At 31.9% G+C, this 22,933-nt stretch overlaps 1 protein-coding gene across 2 annotated transcripts in view; it reads left to right on the forward strand.

The window, feature by feature from the left end:
- Positions 1–22,517, forward strand: part of SLC12A2 (solute carrier family 12 member 2) — an 84,539-nt gene extending 62,022 nt beyond the window's left edge. The window contains exons 18-27 of one of the 2 annotated variants that reach the window (XM_010971565.3): positions 4,215–4,321; positions 7,533–7,612; positions 9,672–9,797; positions 12,525–12,572; positions 14,003–14,125; positions 15,586–15,697; positions 16,548–16,634; positions 17,877–18,012; positions 18,313–18,380; positions 19,631–22,517. In XM_010971565.3, the coding sequence (XP_010969867.2) occupies positions 4,215–4,321; positions 7,533–7,612; positions 9,672–9,797; positions 12,525–12,572; positions 14,003–14,125; positions 15,586–15,697; positions 16,548–16,634; positions 17,877–18,012; positions 18,313–18,380; positions 19,631–19,766 (1,023 nt within the window). In that variant the 3' untranslated portion in view covers positions 19,767–22,517. The remainder of the gene's footprint in view (positions 1–4,214; positions 4,322–7,532; positions 7,613–9,671; positions 9,798–12,524; positions 12,573–14,002; positions 14,126–15,585; positions 15,698–16,547; positions 16,635–17,876; positions 18,013–18,312; positions 18,381–19,630) is intronic. The other variant, XM_074360597.1, reaches the window with a different exon arrangement.
- Positions 22,518–22,933: the final 416 nt, after the last annotated feature.

Here is a 22,933-nt window from a genome sequence, read left to right on the forward strand (position 1 = left end):
AGAAAAAAATATAGAATAACTTTTTGACCTTGGACGAGGAAAGTTTTTTAATTGAGACACAAGAAGTTGAACTATGAAGAAGAGATGAGTTATTTTTTAGTTAACACTTAAAATTTTGTGCTTCTAAAGAAAGCATGAAAGTAATAAACAAAGCCACAGAGCAAGATAAGATAACATGTTACCAGCAAAAGAATATGGTCTACATTATATAAAGAAATACCATAAATTAATGAGAGGGGAAAAAAGGAGCTAAAGATATTATAAGAAGAGGAAATCTAAATGACTGAAGTAAAAATTAAAACCACAATACAGCTTTATTCCATAGTCATCAGTTGGGAGGTAGGGTGTAGCTCAGTGGGAGAGCTCATGCTTAGCATACATAAGGTCATGGGTTCAACCCCCAGTACCTCCATTAAAATAAATAAATAAACCTAATTACCTGTCCCCCAGGAAGAAAAAAAAAAAAAACCATGGTCATCAGATTAACCAAAATTAGGTCTGCCAATACCAAGTGTTAGAAATTGTGTAGAGCATTTGGAGATCTTTGAACTGCTGTGGTAAATACAGATTGGACAACCAATTGGGACAGCAGCCTGGCAATGTCCTGCAACTTTGAAAGTGTGGGTATTCTGACACATTCCCGTTCCTAAGTGTATACCACAGAGAAGCTTGTACACATGTGAGGAAGGCCATATGAAACTTCATAGCACTATCATTTGTTACAGTGAAAAAGAAATTAAAGCAACTTCAACAAACATCAATAAAATTTTTGAAAATAATCATGCAGTGGATTTCCATATAGTAGTGAAAAGGAGCTATTCATATCAACAGGGATAAACCTCAAAAACAAAAACTATTAAGGAAAATAATAAGTTTTTTAAAAAGAACAATATGAAGATATTATAAATTAAAGTATGTAAAATAAAACTGTATAGATATGTATGCCTAAATAATGGAATTTATAGTAAAAATATAAGGAAGGCTTGAAAAGGATATATAGGGTCCTTGATTTGTGTTTGTAATGTTTATTTTCTTAAGCTGGGTGTATACGTGATTATATATTACTTTCTTTGTTCACTTTTGTATGTGAAATACTTAAATACTACCTGGTCATAAGGTTGTTTCTCATGGGTAAATCTTGCTTGGTTTTGTACAGTTTATAGGAACATTTTGATAACTACTTTATGTATTTAATAAATGTTATGAACAAAATGAAGTAAAATATTTCCTTCATGCAATGGTTCTTGACTTCAGCCTGCATCAGAACCACCTTGTAGACTTCTTAAAACACAGACTGCTGGACCCATCTTTACAGTGATTCAGTAGGTCTAGGGTAAGGCCCAAGAATGTGCATTTCAGATAGGTTTCCAGGTGATGCTGCTGCTGCTGCTGGTCCAGTCCAGGCATTCCACATTGAGAACCACTATTCTAGAGGGTTTCTGTGATATAAATGACAACATCGTTATGTTTGACAAGAGTTAGGATCCATCTTCCTAATCACTCTCCTCTACTTCACATACTCACCCTCATGGATCATGACAGTTTCCAGTGGAGGGCACAGGGAGGATGTATAGAACAGTATCATTTTAATAGCAAATGCTGTTTCCTTTACAAAAATGCCCGAGAGATGGACTTTATTCTAGTGGGAGAGCTATCTGAGGACCTATGTAAAATATCCTTAGAAATATGTGCATTGTCTCTGTAGAACTAATCACTGAAATTTTAGTACATGTTGCCACTGAGAGTATTTATCTTTCCTTTTTACCTTCTGGAAACCTTTACATAAAGTGTCAAATGGCTTTATGTCTGTTAGAGGTTTGTAATCATTGTCAAAATAGTTCTTTTGTACATTGATCTTTTTCTACAGTGACTTATTTTAGAGTTCTAGAGATGCTCTTGTTAGATGGCTTTGTTTTACTCTACACTCTGACTTTTCCTTTCTTTGTCCCTTCATTTGTCTAGTTACTAATTATTATCGTAAGTATATATTTGGAGACTAACTATTTTAAGGAAGGAGCCCTTTGGCAGAAGGGCATTAACATTGCTAACTTCTTTGTATATTGGATCCCTCTCCCTTTTTTTCGTAAGGTATGAGCCACTTGATTGTCAATCCAGTTTTAAACTTTTATTTCAAATAGCGAAAATCCCTTGTTCTTACTGAAAATTCAAATTACATCATTATGGCCCTTTAAATCAAGTGGATCTCATTCAAATACTCCGTGTAGCCATAACTCTAACTCTACCTTTTTTTCTCTAGGCAAGGCTAGCTTAGAGTTACCCTGAGTAAACATACTGTTTCTGACACCTTTCCACTTCTTCATCAGCCACATTTTGAAGTAAACAGTGATTTTTAAAAAATTGTTCTAAAATAAGTAGACCAAAATAACTTAAAATTGCCAATAAGAATATTTGAAATATAAATTATATCCATGTCCTATAGCATCTTCATAAATGTGTGTGTGTGTGTGCGCGTGTGTGTGTGTGTGTGTGTGTGTGTGTGTGTGTGTTTATAGTACCATGGTATTAACTAATGATAATTTACAGCCATCACTATTAACTCAACATCTCAAAACTAACCATCCAGAACATGAAGCCAAAATTCTACAACAAATTCAACTTCATCACAATTAAAAACTGTTGTACATAAAAGGACAATAGCAAGAAAGTGAAAAGACAACCTACAGAAAGGAAGGAAATCTTTTCAAATCATATATCTGATAAGGTTTAATATCCAAAATATATATAGAATTCCTAAAACATCAGCAAAAAGATAGACAACCCAATTTAAAAATGGGCCAAAACTTGAATAAACATTTCTCCAAAGAAGATATAAATTTATAAAAATCACTAATAAGCACATGGAAAGATACTCAATATTATTAGTTATTAGGGAAATACAAATAAAGAATCACAATGATATAGCATTTTACACTGCTAGCATGCATGTAATTATGTAAACAAAAACAGGAGATAACAAATGTTGCTGAGGATGTGGAGAAATTTTACCCTGTGCATTGCTGGTGGGAGTATGAAGATGCAGCTGCTGTGGTAAACAGTTTGGTGGTTCCTCAAAAAGCTAAACAAGGAATTACATTATAACCAACAGTTCTACTCCTAGGCATACATATACCCAAAGAAATTACAATCAGGGAGTTAAACAGATACTTGAATGCTAATGTTTGTTGCAGCATTATTCACAGTAGCCAAAAGGTAGAAACAACCTAAGTATCCATCAACAGATGAATGGATAGACAAAATATGGTAAATTCATAAAACGGAATATTACTCAGCCCTAAAAAGGAAAGAGGTTCTGATTGATGCTGTAACATGGATAACCTGAAAGGTGATAGGCTAAATGAAATAAGCCAGACACAAAGGACAAATACTGTATAATTCCACGTTTAGGAAATATCTAGGATAAGCAAATTCAGAGACACAGAAGTAAATTAGGTGTTACTAGGGCCTAGAGGGAGAAGAGAACTGGTTAAAGAATTCTTGTTTGAAGTGATGAGAAACTTTGAAAATGGGTTGGTTGTATAACATTGTGAATGTAATCAATGCCACCGAATTGTACATTTAAAAATGGCTAAAATTGCAAAATGTTTTATTTTTTATCAAAATTTAAAAAAAACTTAAAAGTGTGTATACAACCTTGGGAATAGAATTTTCAGTGTGTTTTAAAGTATTACGAAGGTAGAAGTTAATTGGATTTTGGGGCATATTTCTTAAGCATATTGAATTACAACTCTTGATGACGTTGCAAGAAAAACTGATGAAATTCTGACCTGCAGCCAACAATGCCTGTTTTCCATTTGGACTTTTGCTTCTAGGTTTTAATGACTGTTACTAAAATATATAACTAAGAACACCACCATATTCTTATGACTTTTATGAAAGATTTAGTATATTCTGTCATCTTTTCATAAAAATATGAACATTTTGAAGTCATAAAAGTAGAAAAATACACATTTAGAATTTTTCAGGTGTTTTGATTTTATCTTATATTTTGTATCATGTTTAACCATAAGTAATACAATTAATGTAGTATGTATAATTTATGAATATGCATGTATTGGATGCTCAAGAATTGGCTGAGTAAGGGTACATAACTTTTAAATGTTTAGAGGCTGTCCATTTAGAGGAGTTTTTCATTTAAAAGACATTTTGTCTACAGTATGTCTTTATTTAAAGTTGTATTTTTTCCTATGGTTTAGGCTGCTGGTCTTGGGCGGATGAAACCAAACACACTTGTCCTTGGATTTAAGAAAGATTGGTTGCAAGCAGATATGAGGGATGTGGATACATATATAAACTTATTTCAGTAAGTATTCAGTAACTTAGTGGATTCAGAAAATACTAATTTTGAAAGCCCACCTTGGTTTTTGAAGCCTGTTTCTCAGACAATCTCTACTAGTAGAAGCATGAGAATGAAAATAATCACACGGGGTTAATTGGGTTTTAAATTGATGATCTACAAAACAAATGGATCTTTCTAAGTTTCTTTATACACTCAAATATTCACGTAACTACACACACACACACACGCACGCATATACTCTTACTCTCTGGTTTCCTGTTTAAGTTAGTAAGCTTGTTCATATCCATGCAGCTGTTGCTGAGCAGAGTTCCCGAATGTTGTCAGACTCATCTTCTAAGCCAAGTCATTATGGTGCCTGCTCCTGAGGAAGGCCTGTCAGGCACATCATCACTGATGCCCTCAGAGGTTTAGGTTTATTTCCTTCTCAAACTAAATTGGCAGTTAATCATTTGAAAGTTCATTAAGTTATTTACATTTCTGTTTCTAAAATGCACTTACATGTTTGCTTTACCACCCCCTTCAAGTACTAGGTTCTGAGTTTACTATTCATTCTCCAGTTTTATTTCCAGTGTTGTTCATCAGACAACTTAGTTTTGATTTATATCACTTTAACTTCCCTCTTATGGGTTGTCTACTGAGTTCTTTTTATTCTTCTGTTACTTTATATTTCTTATTTTACTCTATCCATGTTATTAATTTTTGTATATGTATCTGTTTAATATATTACAAATGCTTTTTGGAACTAAGTGAGTTACTTAATAAAAAGAATATAACTTTTTATTTTTGCCAGATTTTCTTCTTACTCTTGAGAAGTATGTACCTTTCTAGTGTTCTGGGATTTACTTAACAGGTCCCTCTATCTCATTCGCACTGTTTTATAGGGGACAAGGTTTCCCTCTCACTACATCATACTTGATTGAAGAGAAGTCTTTTTCTTGCCATAGCTGCTGATGAAATAGCTGTTCAGTCCTTATAAAATATTTCTTCATATACAAACAATTGTCATTTTAAAAAATTTGTATTTGGCAAAATAATTCTAAGACCAGATTCAAATCCTCTTTCTTTGTGAATTTTTATCTCCTTACCCTTAACTCACTGGCACTATTTCCCCTCCTAGTACTCCTGTTTATCTACAGATAGAGCCATATCATTATTTGCCTGTATCACATGTAATAGTTTTATTTTTGTAGCTTCCTTGAAATGTCTTTGTAGAAGTGAGCAGTTCTCATACTTCACTTTTTAAAAAATCTCTTTATATTGCTTGGGTAAAGTGTACAGTGAATAAGATTTTCCAAGTAATTGTTGAATACTTTTAGTAAAATTCAACCCCTGCTGGTTTGTCATAGGTTGTGACTGCTCTTTGGCTTTGGGTTTATTATTTTTTGTAAGCAACATTTCATCCTACCTTTCTAACTTTGTCTTCTGTGCTTTGTATATATGGGGATTAGGGAAAGAAGGACAGTGTGAAAGAAAGACATCACGTGGGTCTTGAGCCATGAGTATGCTTTTTCTCTCTGAAGATGCAAGACCAGTGAGATGGAGAAATTATCCTAGAAAATAGAAGAAGTGACATTTTTGCAAATAATGCATTCATTATTAGTTGTAGTCTGTCATAATGGGAGTGCTGGAAGAACGGAGTCTTTCTGACTCTTACCTTGTAGGAACTGAAGCGAATATTTCCTCTGAGAGTTAAGTATGACTCAAGCACTCTATGTCAGGCAGTAATTTAAAGAAAGGTAAAATATTGTTCTGTGGTTTCTGGCACCATTGAAGTTGATGGTCATTTTAAAGCAGTGATACTGCTTACTCTTTTATTTTGTTACACTTACGTTTTGGTTGTGATTCTAAATACCTTCAGCAGTTGAGATATACTTTATTTACTGTGTATGTATTAACAATATGGAGGTTCTGAAACTGCAAAACTGATTTCTATAGCTTAAAGAAGTGGTATAGTTCATAGAAATTTTTATAACCTGTGGCAAAAACATTTAGCTATTTTAATCTGAAGTAAACTAAGAGCTACATTCCCTGGCTTTTCTTTAAGGAAATTGATTTTGACTCAGTTGATTTATTAAATACTTTAAAAAAATATCTGTATTTATTTCTTCTCTAAAAATTAATTAGTGCTTTCACAGTATAGCTGAGAAAGGTTAACATTTCTAATTTTTATCTCCAGTGAATCTCTTTTGACCTTAGTTAATTCAACACAGAAATGAGGCCAAACATGCCTCCCTGTGATTTAAAACAATAAGACCATTTACAACGATACCCTGAACACATTCTTCTGTTTTTATTAGTAGGAGCAAAAATTTGATCATTTTGTTAGATTTTAGCTTTTTCTGTTTGTTATGTCTGCCTGTGGATTAATGTTATTATTTTTATATACATATAATGAATATTACTTAAAGTTATGCCTGTTGGCACTCCAGGGGACAACCTGAAGTTTTGTAATTTGAAAGTCTTTCAGTAGTTTTGAGAGGAATTTAGGTCTACATGATTTATGGTCTTAACAAATTTTCCAAATTTTGTTTTCAGAGTTGTCTTTGAGAATTTAACGTATTTTACATGTGTCTAGGATGCCCTTGTTTGAGTTTAAAAATATTAAAAAGACATATGAATACGTGTCTGCAAATGCATGTACAATCTTAGGACTACTTTTTAAACTAGTTTTGTATCTGCAAATGCATGTACAATCTTAGGACTACTTTTTAAACTAGTTTTGTAAAAACTTTATAATTACTTGAAAAATACCCTTTCTTCTTTGATAAATGATCCCTCCATATTCTACAGCCTGCTCTCATTCTCAGTAGAATCTGTCTTCTTTGTCTTCATGTATTTCTTTTGGCTCTAAGGGTATGAGCCTAAATTAAGTATGATGGGATTTCTGAGCATTGTTTCTCCTTGAAATTTTAGTTTATTTATGATAGGATAAAAATACTGCTTTAAACAGCTGCTGTAGGTAGAATATCAGTACTACAAATATCAATACTTCAGTAATTTTTAGAGGAATTACAGAAAAGGGGAAAAGAGAATGGTGTAGGATTTGAAACTAATGTGATTATCGCCGTAATTTTTAAAGCATATTTTAAAAATCAGACATTATAGCTGAAAGTAATTTTAGAAGTCTTCTACTATTGCTTTCAAAATTATAGAGGAAGAGACAGGAACTTTTATGATTTCTTTAAAGTTTTATTCTTTTTTTTCTCTGTTATAGTGATGCCTTTGATATACAATATGGAGTAGTAGTTATCCGCCTAAAAGAGGGTCTGGATATATCTCATCTTCAAGGACAAGGTAAATCTTGTTTGAAATATGTTTCTTTATTTTAAAAATACAAATTACTTTGTTAGAAAATTATATATAATTCTACTAATTCTTCAGTAATCTGTTCTGTGTCATATACTTACTGTGTGGCGCTTTAAGATCAGATCTGTTTGGCTCCACCAGAGTTTGTGTTTTCTCTTTGTACCAACCTGAATGGTGGCTAGTAATTATTAATAGAATAAAATTCACTTCAATCATAAGTTTAAGAGAAACAAACATTAGTTATGATTGTAGTTTGGCCAGATTTGTAAAATTACATGATAAATAATCAGAGGAAAAATTTTAAACATTTTTATGTTTATGAAAGTCATGCTTTGTACATAGAGGCATATTAGTAAAGAAAAACTTAACTTTGTTATATCTTTTACTCTTTCTTCAGAAGAGACACTATAAATTATTTTTTTTAACTTTCTCATTTTGAAGTAATTATAGATTCACAAGAAGTTGCAAGAAATAGTACAGAGGCATCTTGTGTACCCTTCATCCACTTTCCCCCAGCAGTAACATCTTATATATCTATAGTTCTTTATCAAAACCAAGAAATTGACATTGGGACAACTTACATATCTTACTTAGATCCCCCAATTTTACATACTTGTGTGTTCCTGTGTGCCTGTGTGCACGTGTGTGTAGTTCTATGCCGTTTGTCACATACGTTGATTCATGTTACCAGCACCACAGTCAAGATACAGAGCTGTTCCATCACCACAAAGATCTTTGTGCTACTTTCATCATACTCCTCCCCTGTCCTCTAACCCCAGACACCCACTAATCTCTTCTCCAACTATGTAATTTTTTAAGCATTAAAATTTTTTTAATTAAAACCTATTAAAGTGTACTTATCACTTTTGCCAACTTTATAAAAACTTTGGAAAATTCCATACCCTCTAGTGATTTCCTGGGAGTTTAAAAAATACTATAAGCTTAAGAAAGTTTGCATACCTAATATTTTACCCTTATCAATTAATTAACTAGATCATCAAAATTAGCTAAGCCTAAATAGCTGAGAGGCATATAATGAACTTTTGTCATCTATTTATGTATTTAAACTGTTTTAATCCTCCCAGTCCCCCCACCATTTTAAGGGTATTGTGTAGTTCTGAAAGGAATGCTTTGAAGTCTTTATCCATGTAACACAAAAGTATGGCCTGCTGAAAATGCATTTTGTTACTCTGGAGTAGGCCTTGCAAAATACTATTTCCATTCTCTTTTGCTCTAACAGTAATTTAGGTGTAGGGGTACCTGTTAACTCTGCATAACTATTAGTAGTATTCCCTTTTACTCTCAAAAGTATCACAGTTTGGCTAATAAATTATATAGTTCTATAATTTGCTGAGATTTGAGTGTGATTGGAAGTTTGACAAAATATTTTCATGTGTTTATAATCATGAGAATTGTTTTGAAAGCCTCGTTTTTCATCATTAAGATTTGAAGACAGGAATTTGGTTTAGCACAGGGCTAAAGAGCATAGGCTATGGTGTCAGATACACTTAAAAAATTCCAACTTTTTCTCTTAGTAGTTTTGTAGCCTGGGCAAATTTGCTGACTTCCAAGCCTCAGTTTCCTCCTCTTTACTTCGTAGGGCTATTGTATGAAGATCAAATAAGAGATACTGCCTGTGAGGCTCTTAGCATAGTGCTGGCATCTAGGCTTACATAGTTTCTGTTGCTATTTCTCTTACTACACACATATCAGTGATGAGGATTATGAATAGATGATCAATTTCATATCATGTTTGTCTTTATATGTTTTAATGGTGGAAGCTAAACGTTTACTAACTCCTTCCCAAGAAGCAGAAAATGAAGAAAGTGCCTTAAAAATAGATTTTTCAACATGAGCTTAGGAAATGACTTTGTCCCCTAGTTTCAGCATGGATTATCACATTGTTTACTTAAGAAATCATTTTAAACTTAACATTATTTCATAATAAACTTTGCTTGAAATTGTCATCTAGTTGATATTACACCATGATGCTCTCTTTGGTTAAGATAAGATTTAGATAACATTTTGAATACTTTTATGTCTGCAGAAGAATTATTGTCGTCACAAGAGAAATCTCCTGGTGTCAAGGATGTGGTACTAAGTGTGGAGTATAGTAAAAAATCAGATATAGATACTTCCAAACCATCTAGTGAAAAATCGATTACACATAAAGGTAATATTTGTTCAAACAAGAAGTTTTATTAATGGTAATGTTTTAATTTTGGAAGAAATGGTTTTGTTATATGGTATGTCTTACAAAATAACCAATTCTCAAACTTGTACTGTTCATTTCTAGTTGCTCAGAAATGACTACAAGTGATTAATTATTTTTAAGATATTAAAGTAGATCATCAAACAGAAACCATACCAGTTAACTATATACTAGTATGCTCTTGTATGGCTTTATTTATACTTAATTTTAGTTTGAAGCATAGGTTAAATCTGAACTTAGAAAGAAACATGGTAATTTTGGAGTAATGTGCATATAGCTTATGATAACTCTGAAAGGTATGAGGTTTATAAAATCAATTTGCATAATTTTTTGGTAAATCAAGATATTTGAATACTAGCAGTTTTGTTTATGTGCTTAGATACTCAGAATATTTTTATATCTACTATACCTGGTGTTCCTGAGGTAAAACAATGTAATAAAATATCAAGTGCAATTTTATTCCTCAGTTTAATCTTCTGAAAAAATTAGCTATTTGTATTTGGTTGCTGAACTCTTGGGTCATAATTATAGACATAAATATCCCTGGTGGCTAATGTGGTTTAATTTTTTAGAAAGTTTTCCAAATCTCATAAGACTTTGGGGTAGTTTCATCCACAAATCTCTATGTCATGTTTATAAGAAGGAAAGAGAGATGACTTCCAAATCTTACTCTCCCACCCTCACTCCTACCTCTGTTCAGTTTAGTATCTCCATCTGTCCTACTCCCAGCTGACAAGCAACAAGAAAAATCTGCACTGTAAATCATCAAGCCATATCACACTTTTGATTCCTGTAAAATAATTACCATTCTTTTTCTGAAATTGATAACCTTGGACAAATCTTATCTCTGAAATTGATCTCTTCTAGATTATTTAGAAGCATTAATGTTGCTTTTTCTTTCCTCTTTATTTACCTTTTTGCTTAGAGTAGTGGTAGTTGAGAGTTTAGTTGATACTCGCTTTCCATTTCAATTCTTTGCTGGCTTGATTGTAATTTGTTTTGTCTTTTACCTCAAAATTCTATAAACTGGTTCTGATAACTCTTATGTTCCTGCATTTTTAGTTTATGGTATACATTCTTTCATTTTTCTATTACTTTTCTTTTGGTTGTTGTCCTTTTCTCATGTCTAAAACAGATACTTTCTTTATGGAATCTGTCAGGAATTAATAGGTAAAGCTATAATGGCAAGGGAAGAAGTAATAACAAGCATCTGCCTGTGCCTCGCACATTGTAGTACATGTTAGCCATACATTAGCTCATTAATGAATGTGTGTCACAATCTTATGAAGTAATTATAGAGTAGGAAACTGGGTCAGTACATTTCTGCTCATCATTTAGTATAAAAATGTAAATGCCTTTAACTTAATTTAAATCCTTTTTAAGTGTCAAGATTTCCTTGACATTTGTGAGTTCTTTGAAATAAATGCAGAATGTCCATAGTTATATTTATAAATGTTTTTATTATCATTAAAGAAAGATAATATCAAATGTCTGCTTTCTAAGAACAACAATATTTAATACTATAAAATTAAATGTGATAACTGAAATGTTTCTTGTTCCATAACAGGCATAAAAATTAGCATTCACTTTGTTACATGTTTATTTTCCATTTAGCCAGTTATTTTCAAAATTAGCATAGAAAATTTAGAAAGTTTATACAATTTAAGTCTTCAGAATTATAAACATTCTGGTATAGTTATTATACTTGGTATATCCGTCTTATTGACTCATATAGTGTGCAAAGGGACAAAAACAATACCCTTTGAATATGTATTTTGTGCTAGGAACTGAGCTGAGTGCATTGATGCTTGCAATATAACATCCTTAAGAGGTAGGTATTGTTCACTATTTTAACAAATGAGGAAAGTGAGGTAGCTCAAGGTAACACGGCCAGAAAAAGGGTTAGAGGTAATCTTGGAATTCTGGGCTTAAGAGCCGACTGCAGTGTACTCTTTCCTGTCCAAGTTGGGAGTTTTATGTGCCTCAAAAGTAGTATAGCTTGTGATAAGGAAAAAAAAATTGAGATTAGGGAAACTTCTAAGCCCAGGAAATATCTATGTATATGTGAATATATATGGACAAATATATGTATACATATATGCATATACTTATATACATATCCATATATAAATTTATGTATATGAAAAGTCACTCCCATGTAACCTGGCATTTTATATAAAACAAAACTCGTGTCTGATCAAATTCCTTAATATTCCAAGTGGTGATTAATTTTTACAAATACCAAATATTCATTAAATGTTTCTAAAATTACTTGTCAGTCATTTGCAAAGTGATGCAGTGGCCTGTATGAAATTTAAGTATTATCTGCAACATCAGTTTTTTGAATGTCATGTTTCTACTCTGTAATCCATAGTTCAACATTTTTTCAACTGCTTTCAAATATGAAAGTTTAAAAGTTTAAAAATTCTGAAATTTTTGAAGTAAAAATTCCGGTTTTACAGGAATAAAATTTAGGGATGGGTTTTGAGTAGCCCTGTTGGAGGAGTCTAAAATACACCTTTTAAAATCCTGAACACTCAATGTAGAAAATATCTTCAGTCTTAATTATTTTTCACACTGTTTCTTCATACTATGTTTTGTTTATAAATGTGTTCTATTTATATTTTCATTACTTTATTAATATAAAGGCAATTAACTTACATTTTGTGTTTTTTAAACATAATCTAGATGAGGAAGAGGATGGCAAGACTCCAACTCAACCACTGTTGAAAAAAGGCAGGCATTTTTCATCATTTTGTTTTAATCCCTTTTCTCATACTGCTGATTTTTTAACTCCAGTCTTATTATTTTCTTTCTTTATCTTAGTTTTTATTCCATTGTGAGGTGATGTTACAGTTATTTATTAAAGGCAGATTAGGAAAATTGTCATTAGTCCAACTAAAGCATTAAATCATCACAGGAAAAGGTGATGTATCAAAGACAAATTCTTTTAAATCACAATAGCATTTCTGAAATATTCAAATCCTGAAAATTAATTTTTTAATTTAAACTGCATGGTTTAGATGATAAATAGAGACACTGAAATAGGTTTATTTACAGTGTCACTTGCATTCTTTACCATCGGTTGTACCCAGCCAAGTCCTTAATTTTGATACTAATATATTTCTCATTTCAAAAATTACAATATTTCTCACAGTCCTGCTGCGTTTGGGAGATACACAGTCATGTCAACGTACATGAATTTTATGAGAAGGAGATAGAGGTGAGAGTTATGGAGCAGTGTGGTTTGGTAGCCATATTTCATCATGCAAAATCATTCATCATGTTTGCGTACATCATGGCAGCATGAAAAGTGAATGATGGACATTCTACAAAAGTGATCAGATTTCCTTCTGTGGATTTCTGCTTTTAAAATTTGTTGTAGGGATTTCATTATAGTCATTTGCTTACTCATAGAGCCAGTGCCATTTTTTTTTTTTTTTTTTAATTTCCTAGGGATACAAATGGGAACTCCCTTGATAAATTGTTCTTTAAACCTACAGCAGATGGGTGCCCTTCCTGGGAGTTCCCACCATCTTTCTGTGGTTCAAAGAAAGATGTGGTGATGATATGACTTCAGAATTCAGTCTCACATATTGAGGGGAGGTAACATGAGGGAGATTTTTCTTAGGCTGAGAGGTTTCACTGTGATAATTGCAAGATTGTATTGATATGTCTTTCACTTCCTTCTATCTTTTATATTACAGATAACAATATTTTGTTTTAATTTTTTTTCGAGCTTTAAATTATTGAGAAACCAGATTGCAAAAGAAATATGTTCATGGAACAAGCCTAAACTTAATTTACTCAGCATAAAACAGCTTTTCAAAACTCAGAATCTAGCAGTCACTTATAATTTTCTCAAGTCGTTTTTATGATTCTCTTTAATTCAGAGTGTTTCCAAATATTAGAAATTAGGCAAGATAATTTGGATGAGTACATACTCAATACTAAACAGGTATTGTAGAGACACATTTATCTTTAATGATTTTTAAGTATGTTTAAATTATAAACAACTAAAAACTTATGATGGATGCCAAGTATACAACTAACTACATTATAAACACTTGAATATATAAAAGTTAGAGAATTATAGGAATTTAGCTAAAGAGACTTTAATAGTTACCTCCCTTATTTATATCTTATTTTTCTGCTTAATTCTTTAGACTCCAAAGGCCCTGCTGTGCCTTTAAATGTAGCTGATCAAAAGCTTCTTGAAGCTAGTACACAGTTTCAGAAAAAGCAGGGAAAGAATACTATTGATGTCTGGTGGCTTTTTGATGATGGAGGTAAGGTTACTAACATTTCTAAACAAGTTTAAATTTTCTGAAGTTGTGGGAATAGTACTTGGAGATAGCGTGTATTCTTCACCCATAAACCCCATTCCCGTTAGACCAGCATTCTCAAAAGCAACAGTATTAGTTCTAGAATCAGGCATCACACTTAGCTGTCGGTCTCTTCAGTGGCCTGTAATTTGGAATTTGCTCAGTCCTTCCCTGAGCTTAATGGCCTTAATTTTTTTTTTTTAATATTACAGACCATTTTGTAGAATGTCACTCAATTTGGAGTGCTGTTTGATAATTCATCGTAATTAGTTTCAAGTTACGTGTTTTGGGTAGAAATATCACAGAAGTGATGCTGTGCCCTTCTGTCTGTCTCTTATCAGGTGGCACATAACATTAATTTATCTCACCACTGGTGAGGTTAGCTTTGACCATTGAGTAAGTTGGTTTTCACCAGGTTTATATACTGAAAAAATTAATGTTATTCACCTTTATAATTGCAGGCATTTGAGTGATGGGGAGTTATTTTGAGACTATGTAAATATATACCATTGTTACTGTGGTTTTTGTCACCATCTTTTGCATCCAATGATATTTCTGCCTGAATTTATTCTTACTGTTGTTTTTGTTGAGATGTGTTTGTGGTTGCCAAATGATGATTTTATCAATCACATCATTTCTTCCTCGTCTATTAGTTGGTGTTTTACTGTAAAGAAGATCTTTCTCTTTCTGTCTGTGTGAACGTACAGATTCCCATTTAGTGGCATATGATTTTTCATTCTCATTATTTGTTTTTGATCAGATTGTTCCAGATTTGTTCAGCAGTAGCCTCTAATTTAGGCTGACTTTCATTTGCTGTGTCCCAATCATTTTTTAATTTTCTGATAAAAAATATTCCAGGCTCAGTTTTGTACTTTACCTACAGCAATCCTTGAGTCAGCTTTATTCAAGGATCCTTGATTCCTTTTAGTGGGTAATGGTATTAGATAGACTTGTTGCTACTAGGTTGTCACTGCTCTCTGGCGCTCTCAGTGGACAGATCTAGGAAATACACATATATACATTGGTTTATATATGCAGATATAGATTGAAACCAATTCCAGTCCAGCACTTCAGGGTTTGGTTCAGCTTCTCACTTTTTATGTTTTTCATTTCAGTGAGAAACATGGCTCCTGTTAGCTTCAGTGAATATTCTCATTTCCTCAGTCCCGATGTGACTAATCTCCTGACCCTGCCAGGCCACTGTATCATTTCTCTGCCTTCACATGGGCTCTGATTCTACAGGTCCTCCCTTGTTCAGATGTGCCAAATGGCTTTTTGACTGAATTATTAAGGAGGGACAAAAAGAAAAATACTGGTTCATACTGATTTGTAGTAAACAAGTTTTTAGCAACTAACTTGAATTAAAACTTCTTACTTGGGGAAGTAGTGTTCAATAAATGATTTGTTATGTTTTTATGATTTAGGTCTGACTTTATTGATACCTTATCTTCTGACTACCAAGAAAAAGTGGAAAGATTGTAAGATCAGAGTATTCATTGGTGGAAAAATAAACAGAATAGACCATGACCGGAGAGCGTAAGTCTATTTTAAATTAATGGACATTTATCTAGTAGTACTTCATTATTTCAATATAGATTTTGTAGGATAAAAATTAGACAATCCAGAAAATGTCAGTGAATTATGCAGGAAGTACTGGTAATAATTTAAAAGTTAAACCTGTAGCTCATTTGTTTCCTAACATCTTAATTTAGAAAACTCATTTTATTAAAAATAAAATCCTATTTTGTTAATTGCTTTTCCTATATGTATGTTTTTAACTTTTTTGTTATTACCAACAAAAGATTCATTACCAACTCTGCCTCCAAAAAGGTATTCATTCACTGGAAAATCAGTGGCTTGGAGTTCTTTTCCCGTGCTTGTCCCAGTTCAAAAGAAAAAAAAATGCTGTGAACTTAATCTGCCATCAGTTAATAGCTTCAGGTTTGCTCAAAAAGTCGTATTTGGTTCTTGAGATAAGCATTCTTCATGGATAGAAGAATAATCCAAAAATAATTTTAAAATAACTTGACTAAGTTTTTACTAAAATCAATATACTTACCAATATAATTTGTCTAAAATTAACTTAAACAAAGTTGTTGCTATTCAGTTTTATTATTAATTTCTTGTTTTGTCCATTCATTATTGGATGCTAAGGAGAGATTCAGAGAAACTAAAAGAATACAATAGAAGTTTTCTACTCAGAGAATTTAGATGTCTGTTTTGTGAATGTACAGTATGAATTAATTCATTTGGACTTTGTTCAGTACTTGATAGACTTTTCCTGTAAATCATGCTTTTTAGATATATGGTTTCAGCCCTAAATAGAACAAAAATACTTATTGTATACACCCTTCATGTATCTCAATACTGCTGTCTTTTGTTCCAGGATGGCTACTTTGCTTAGCAAGTTCCGGATAGACTTCTCTGATATCATGGTCTTAGGAGATATTAATACTAAACCAAAGAAAGAAAAGTAAGTTATTGAATAAATTACTTTGTACAAATCTCTGATTCTTTTATGGGTGACCTACTCAGACATTCAAGTAAAACAGGTTATTTAACTTAAACTAATTACCTGGGAGTTTTGCCTGCTGTTAGTTACACGTAAAGTCAACTTTTGTTTTAATCTAGCAGATAATTGGCATGCCTGTAGAAGATAGAAGTAAGTCCAAAGCATTTTCAATATTTAGAGAAGAATTCAGTTACTGCCTTACAAGTAATTTCTGAAAATTACTAATGCCACAGAAATTCCATACAGTCCTTTAAATATCCATTGTTCATCTGTTGTTCACTATGACCTTTCAGTCCCTACTCCACATATGTATTACTTTCCACTATTTTATCTTCTTACTAAAATAGGAAAAATTTAAGAATTTGTCTATAATAATTGCATTCAGAATTCTCAAGTCAAAGAAAAGTAGACTTGTGGACTATTTTACCTGAAAATGGTATACAGAGATTGTTATTATATATTTATATTACTGTATATAATTTTAATTACTCTCAGATATATGTTGACTACATGATGAAGCTGATATGAAAAATTCATTTTAAATAGAAAACAGTAAGATATTCGTTGTAAGTTTCCAATCAGGGAGAGGACTTCTTTCCTCTTATAAAATTATATATTGCAGGAGCTTTGTATGAGACTTGATACTGAAAAATAGGTTTTTCACATTCATAGAGGATTAGAGTGCTATTCATGTTCTTGTACTATCTTTTGTCTTAAGTATCTTTAGATCTAGAGATTAATTCTGCATCTTCTTAAATGTTTAATATTTGCCCTTTCCTCCCTTCACAAAATTCTAATCTTTTCTTAACTACTTCTATTCACTGGTACTTGAACTGGGAGAGCTTTTAAGTGTTTTGAGTAAAGGAGTAACACACTTTTACTTAACTACTCAAGAGGGTTATTTTGGCTACAGGGTGAAATTTATTTAGATTGAGGGTGGTGGGTGTGGGAGCAGGGGTAGATAAAAGGAGATCTGCATTAGCAGTTAAAATTGCAATTCTGTTATTAGGAATATGATTCTAAATTTCTAAGTTTGAGAAACTAGTGATTGCTGTTTTCTGAATAAATTCCCACAGTGATTATCTAAGGATACAGAAGGGAGCAGAATAGCTGGAAAACACTAACTTTTCAAGTTATAATTTAATGTTTAAGATCTTATTGTTAAGTAATTTAAAATAAAGTTAATTGTCAGTATTCTCTAAGTATTATAGCTTTTGATGAAATGATTGAGCCATACAGACTTCATGAAGATGATAAAGAACAAGATGTTGCAGATAAAATGAAAGAAGACGAACCATGGCGAATAACAGATAATGAGCTTGAACTTTATAAGACCAAGGTATTCTTTCTTTCCTGCTTCCTTTTCATTAATCTTCCCTATGATTTTTTTTTACTTAAGACATAAGTATCAGGAACTGTAGTTGGTTATGAGAGGAACCAGCTGTGTAAATTAAATCTACTTGAAGTTTGAATTTTATGTGGATAGTACAAAGGATTAATTTTTTTAAATTAGGGAACAGATATTCTTATTACATCAAAATTGATTTTGGTTTCCTTTTGTCTCCTTATAGTTTTATGAACCACGGTAGCTTCTAATTTTCATAAAGTCTAGGAATGACTTTGTTCTGTTTCATTTCAGACATACCGGCAGATCAGGTTAAATGAATTATTAAAGGAACATTCAAGCACAGCTAATATCATTGTCATGTAAGTAATACCTATACTAAGATTTTTGGGGGTATTCATTTTATGATAATGCAATTAGGATTAATTTCTATTACCAAATACGTATCTACATAACATACATAATTACTTAGTAGTCTAAGGAGGAAAAAATTAACTTTTTTAAAAAATACACTTGCTTTAAGCATATGAAGAAATAATTTAAGATAGGAGGAAAGAAAAATAAAAATTTTAGCCTGAAGTTTGTATGGATCTAAGTACTTATCATAGTAGTTTATTTTGTAATTTTTCCTTTGTGCTTTTTCCCTTCTTTTAAAAATTCCTTAGCTTTGGAAACACCACAGCATAGTCAACATATGTAGGGTTTGAGAGCTGCAAGTTAAAATTTGGACCCCAGGTAGCTTCTTCATAAACATAACCCCATAAAGTTACGTGGAGAATTAACTTTAAAACGTGATTCCTATCTGAATCCCCACCCTCAAGTTCCTGCACACAAACTTTACATATAGACACGTGTCCTTGCATTGAATGTAGATCTTCATGCTGACTCTGGCTTTTCCTCCACTAAACCAGGTTAGCTAGATCTTTCTTGAACACAGTCCTAGAGTCTGGGTCCTTAAATTGGTAAGGAAGGCCCAGACCTCTGAACACATGCCAAATGATGAAATAAAGTCATTCCAAAGGGTTGTTATTTTAACAACTAACATTTTCTACACCAGAAAACTGTAGATTTTGCTGATGATAGTCAAGTATCTGTAATAGAAGATACTAAAACATCGAAATCTAGTGAAAAACACTGTGGAACGGCTGAACGTACTACCACTATCTACAAATGGAAATGAGAGCCCAGAGAGATGAGAGAAAATGGACATTAATATGTAAAATAAATTATGTTTGAATTTCATTTTTCCGTGTATAGTTACCACTATCTAAATTCAGGTAGAAACATCCCTTTTTCCTAAAAGAATTCTAAAGGGTAGTTCGGAGTTTAATGTTAGATATTAAATGTTACGGTTTACAGAAATATTTATTTGCTGTTCTCAGGAAGAAATACTTTAAAAATCTTTTCAAACTTGAAAAAAATGAGAATAGTGATATGTGAGTATAATAGTCACTATATTATAGGCAGAATTTCCCTGCACTCAAAAATATTCTGTAACTTTGGTAATTTTTAGTTACTATTACTGTAACTTAATTTATAAATTTTATTACATTTTATTCTTCTCAACTTAAATGCATTGCTTAATTAATTGCCTTTGTTTTTTGGATACCAGGAGTCTCCCAGTTGCACGAAAAGGTGCTGTGTCTAGTGCTCTCTACATGGCATGGTTAGAAGCTCTATCCAAGGACCTACCGCCAATTCTCCTAGTCCGTGGGAATCATCAGAGTGTCCTTACCTTTTATTCTTAAATGTTCTATCCGCACAGTGGACAGCCCTCCACACGGTACTTCAGTGCCTAGTGAAACTGAAATCACTGAAATCTTCAATGACACGTTAACATCACAATGGCAGACTGTGACTTTTCTTTCACTATTTCATTAATTTGAAAGCACACAGGGAAGTTGCTTCATTGATATGTGTATGGAGACTTCAGTTTTAGTCAATTCTGTATCTCACTCTTGATGATTCCTTGTTGTTGGACTGAAACTCATGAAAGTTTTCCTTTGCTACTTGAATAGCAATAAAAGTATGTTATTTTTTGATTGATGAAAGGAGTACAAAAAGCCTTTAGCCTTGAGGTGCCTTCTGAAATTAACCAAATTTCATCCATCTATCCTCTTTTATAAATTTGTAGAATGTCAAACTTTGCCTTTAGCTCTTTTTATTTTTAGTCTTTTTCACCTTAAAATAAAATGGACACTGCTTTTCATCTTCCATTGACCAGTTAGTGTTGAGTACTGTATGTTTTCTATTACTTATATAAAAGTGTCTGTTAGATACACTAAAGAAAGTGAGAAATTAGGGCAAGTTAATAAAGATGCAAGAAAAAAATGGGAACCAAAACGTGACCCCAAGGTTAGGTTTGCATGAGTTTGTATAAATGTAGATTGAAGGAGAAAAAAGGCCAAATAAACCTTTAAAAAAACCAAACTCTAATTGGCTTTTATTTATATCCTTATTTGATTATCCTGTCTTGAAACCTTAGGGAATGTTGAAGATTTATCCAGTACTTCTAAAAAACATGCTGAAAAATCACATGTTGTCATTCTTTAGGCAAAAAATTTCAAGATCATTGGTAGTTAGTAGAAGAAAGATCTTACCTAATTTAGAGTTTTCCTTAAATATGAGGGACTTTTACAAAATGCTAAAAGATTTTTTGGAGGAAAATTAGAAAAAGCATTGTCGTTTAATAGAATATTCCAATAAACACTACATGGAATTTCACTAAAGCATCCTTTTATAAATCATTAAAATATTTAATGTTTCATCAAATGGTTAAATGGACCACGGGTTTCTTAGTGAAATGTTTTTAGGCTTAATTCATTCAATTGTCAAGTACACTTAGTCTTAATTAATATACTCAGGTTTGAACAGATTATTCTGAACATTTAAATTTAACCCATTCTTAATACTTTAAAACTTTTGTGTTAAGAAAAACTGCCAGTTTGTGCTTTTGAAATGTCTGTTTTGACATCATAGTCTACTAGTACAATTTTGACAGTGCATATGTACTGTTACTAAAAAGCTTTATATGCAATTATTAATGTGAAGTTTTTTTCATTTTTTATTCAAGGAAGGATTTCCTAAAAACATTTCAAGGGATATATGTCTACACATCTGTATGTGTGTGTGTATATGTATATGCATACACAGATGCATATGTGTATTTATAGTGACATATTACTGGTTTTTTGCATTTTAAGGTGATCACGATTAATCAGATTAAAAATTGTTTCAGCAAACATAAGTTCAAAGCTAGACTGAGAGATACACATTTCATAGAGAACAAAGGTGATCATTTGAAAGGTATGTAACTTCATTCAGTTAGAAATGGAGAACATTTCATCCAAAGTACTGTTCAGTGTGTTCATTGGTACAAATTTCACTGGTAAAGAATTTATGCAGATTTTCATGAATCTTGATAGAAATCTGTAAAATCACTGCTGTTGTCAATAATGCAGTATTTTTACTGCATGAGTCATGAACTAAATTAATATTAAAATGGAGATCTGGTAGTAAGTTTGAATTCAGGATGTTAAGAGAATGAGGTTGTTAATCTAAAATTTTTTCCCTACATTGTAACTCATAGAATCATACCATTTATTGGAAGTTCTGTAGTGTTTGAGGAGGAAAAGACAGTAGAAATGTCATATTATTCAGTTAACAATATCATGTTTGACCTTTTTAAATGGATAATAGGGCATAACTGAGTGCTGCTATCTTGAAATGTGCACAGGTACACTTACTTTTTTTTGTTTTTAAGTTTTTCCCATTCAGGAAACCATAATTGTGATCTGTACTGCAGGAACCAAATGTCATACATCATACATATGTGTATAAAGTACATAAAATATATCTAAATATGCATAATGGGGGAGGGTAATATTGTCTGTGAAATAATGTAAGAAGCTTTTCACTTTTTAAAAAAAAGTATTACTTCCACTTAAAACTAGACACCAGATCAAAATTTTCAAGGTTGTTGTAGTGCTCTAATAAATTTGAACAATTAATTCTTAAGAGATGCTAGCTAGTGTTGAAGCTATTCTACTCCATTTTATTTATACTGAATTTGATTATTTTGATGCCAAATTTTTAGTTCTAATCATTGGTGATAACTTGGAAATAATTATGCAATGGCATATGACAGTTCATTATTTCTATAGGCAAAAATTTAGTGGGTTTAGAGAGAATGGTGGTGTTGATTATTAATAGTTAATTAAATCAAGTATTTATTTGTTACATTATTTTGTATTTTAGGTTTCCTTTTACATTCTTTTTTATGATTTCTGACATTACATATTTTTAAAGACTATGGAAAAATAATTTAAAGAATTGAACTCTGGTGGATGTTTATCTACTAAGTTTAAAAATGTAATATTTTGATAATACTGTACTATAACTGTCACACAGATGCTTTTCTAATGTTTTAACGTTGAGTATTGCAGTTGCTGCTTTGTACAGAGGTTACTGCAATAAAGGAAGTGGATTCATTAAAACTATTTAATGTCTACTCGTATATTTTATATGTTATTATAAATTGATGTCAACTTTGTGATTTAACCTCATTTATATTTATTTATGGATGTCTGAGTTTTTTGTTTTTTTTTTTAAGTCTTTTACCTTATTATTCACACCTTGGAAAAGTTGTTTGAAATTGTGCACCACCTTTAAAGCCTTTGTTATAATCACATTTATACTGACAGTGTGATTGAACCATATCAAATGCAGCTCACTTTAATATTTTGTAAATGATACAGCTTTTCTGATTCTGTTTTATTTATCTTTGGGTTAAATCACATGTTTATGAATTAGGAAACTAGAAGATTAAAATAGATTCATAGTTTGTGAATACAATCTGATTCTTTAGAAGATTTTTGGCAAAGCTAGTTTCAAGTTTTACAAAGCATTTTTACTT

The sequence above is a fragment of the Camelus bactrianus genome, chromosome 3, assembly GCF_048773025.1.
Source record: "Camelus bactrianus isolate YW-2024 breed Bactrian camel chromosome 3, ASM4877302v1, whole genome shotgun sequence".
Taxonomy (NCBI): Eukaryota; Metazoa; Chordata; class Mammalia; order Artiodactyla; family Camelidae; genus Camelus; species Camelus bactrianus.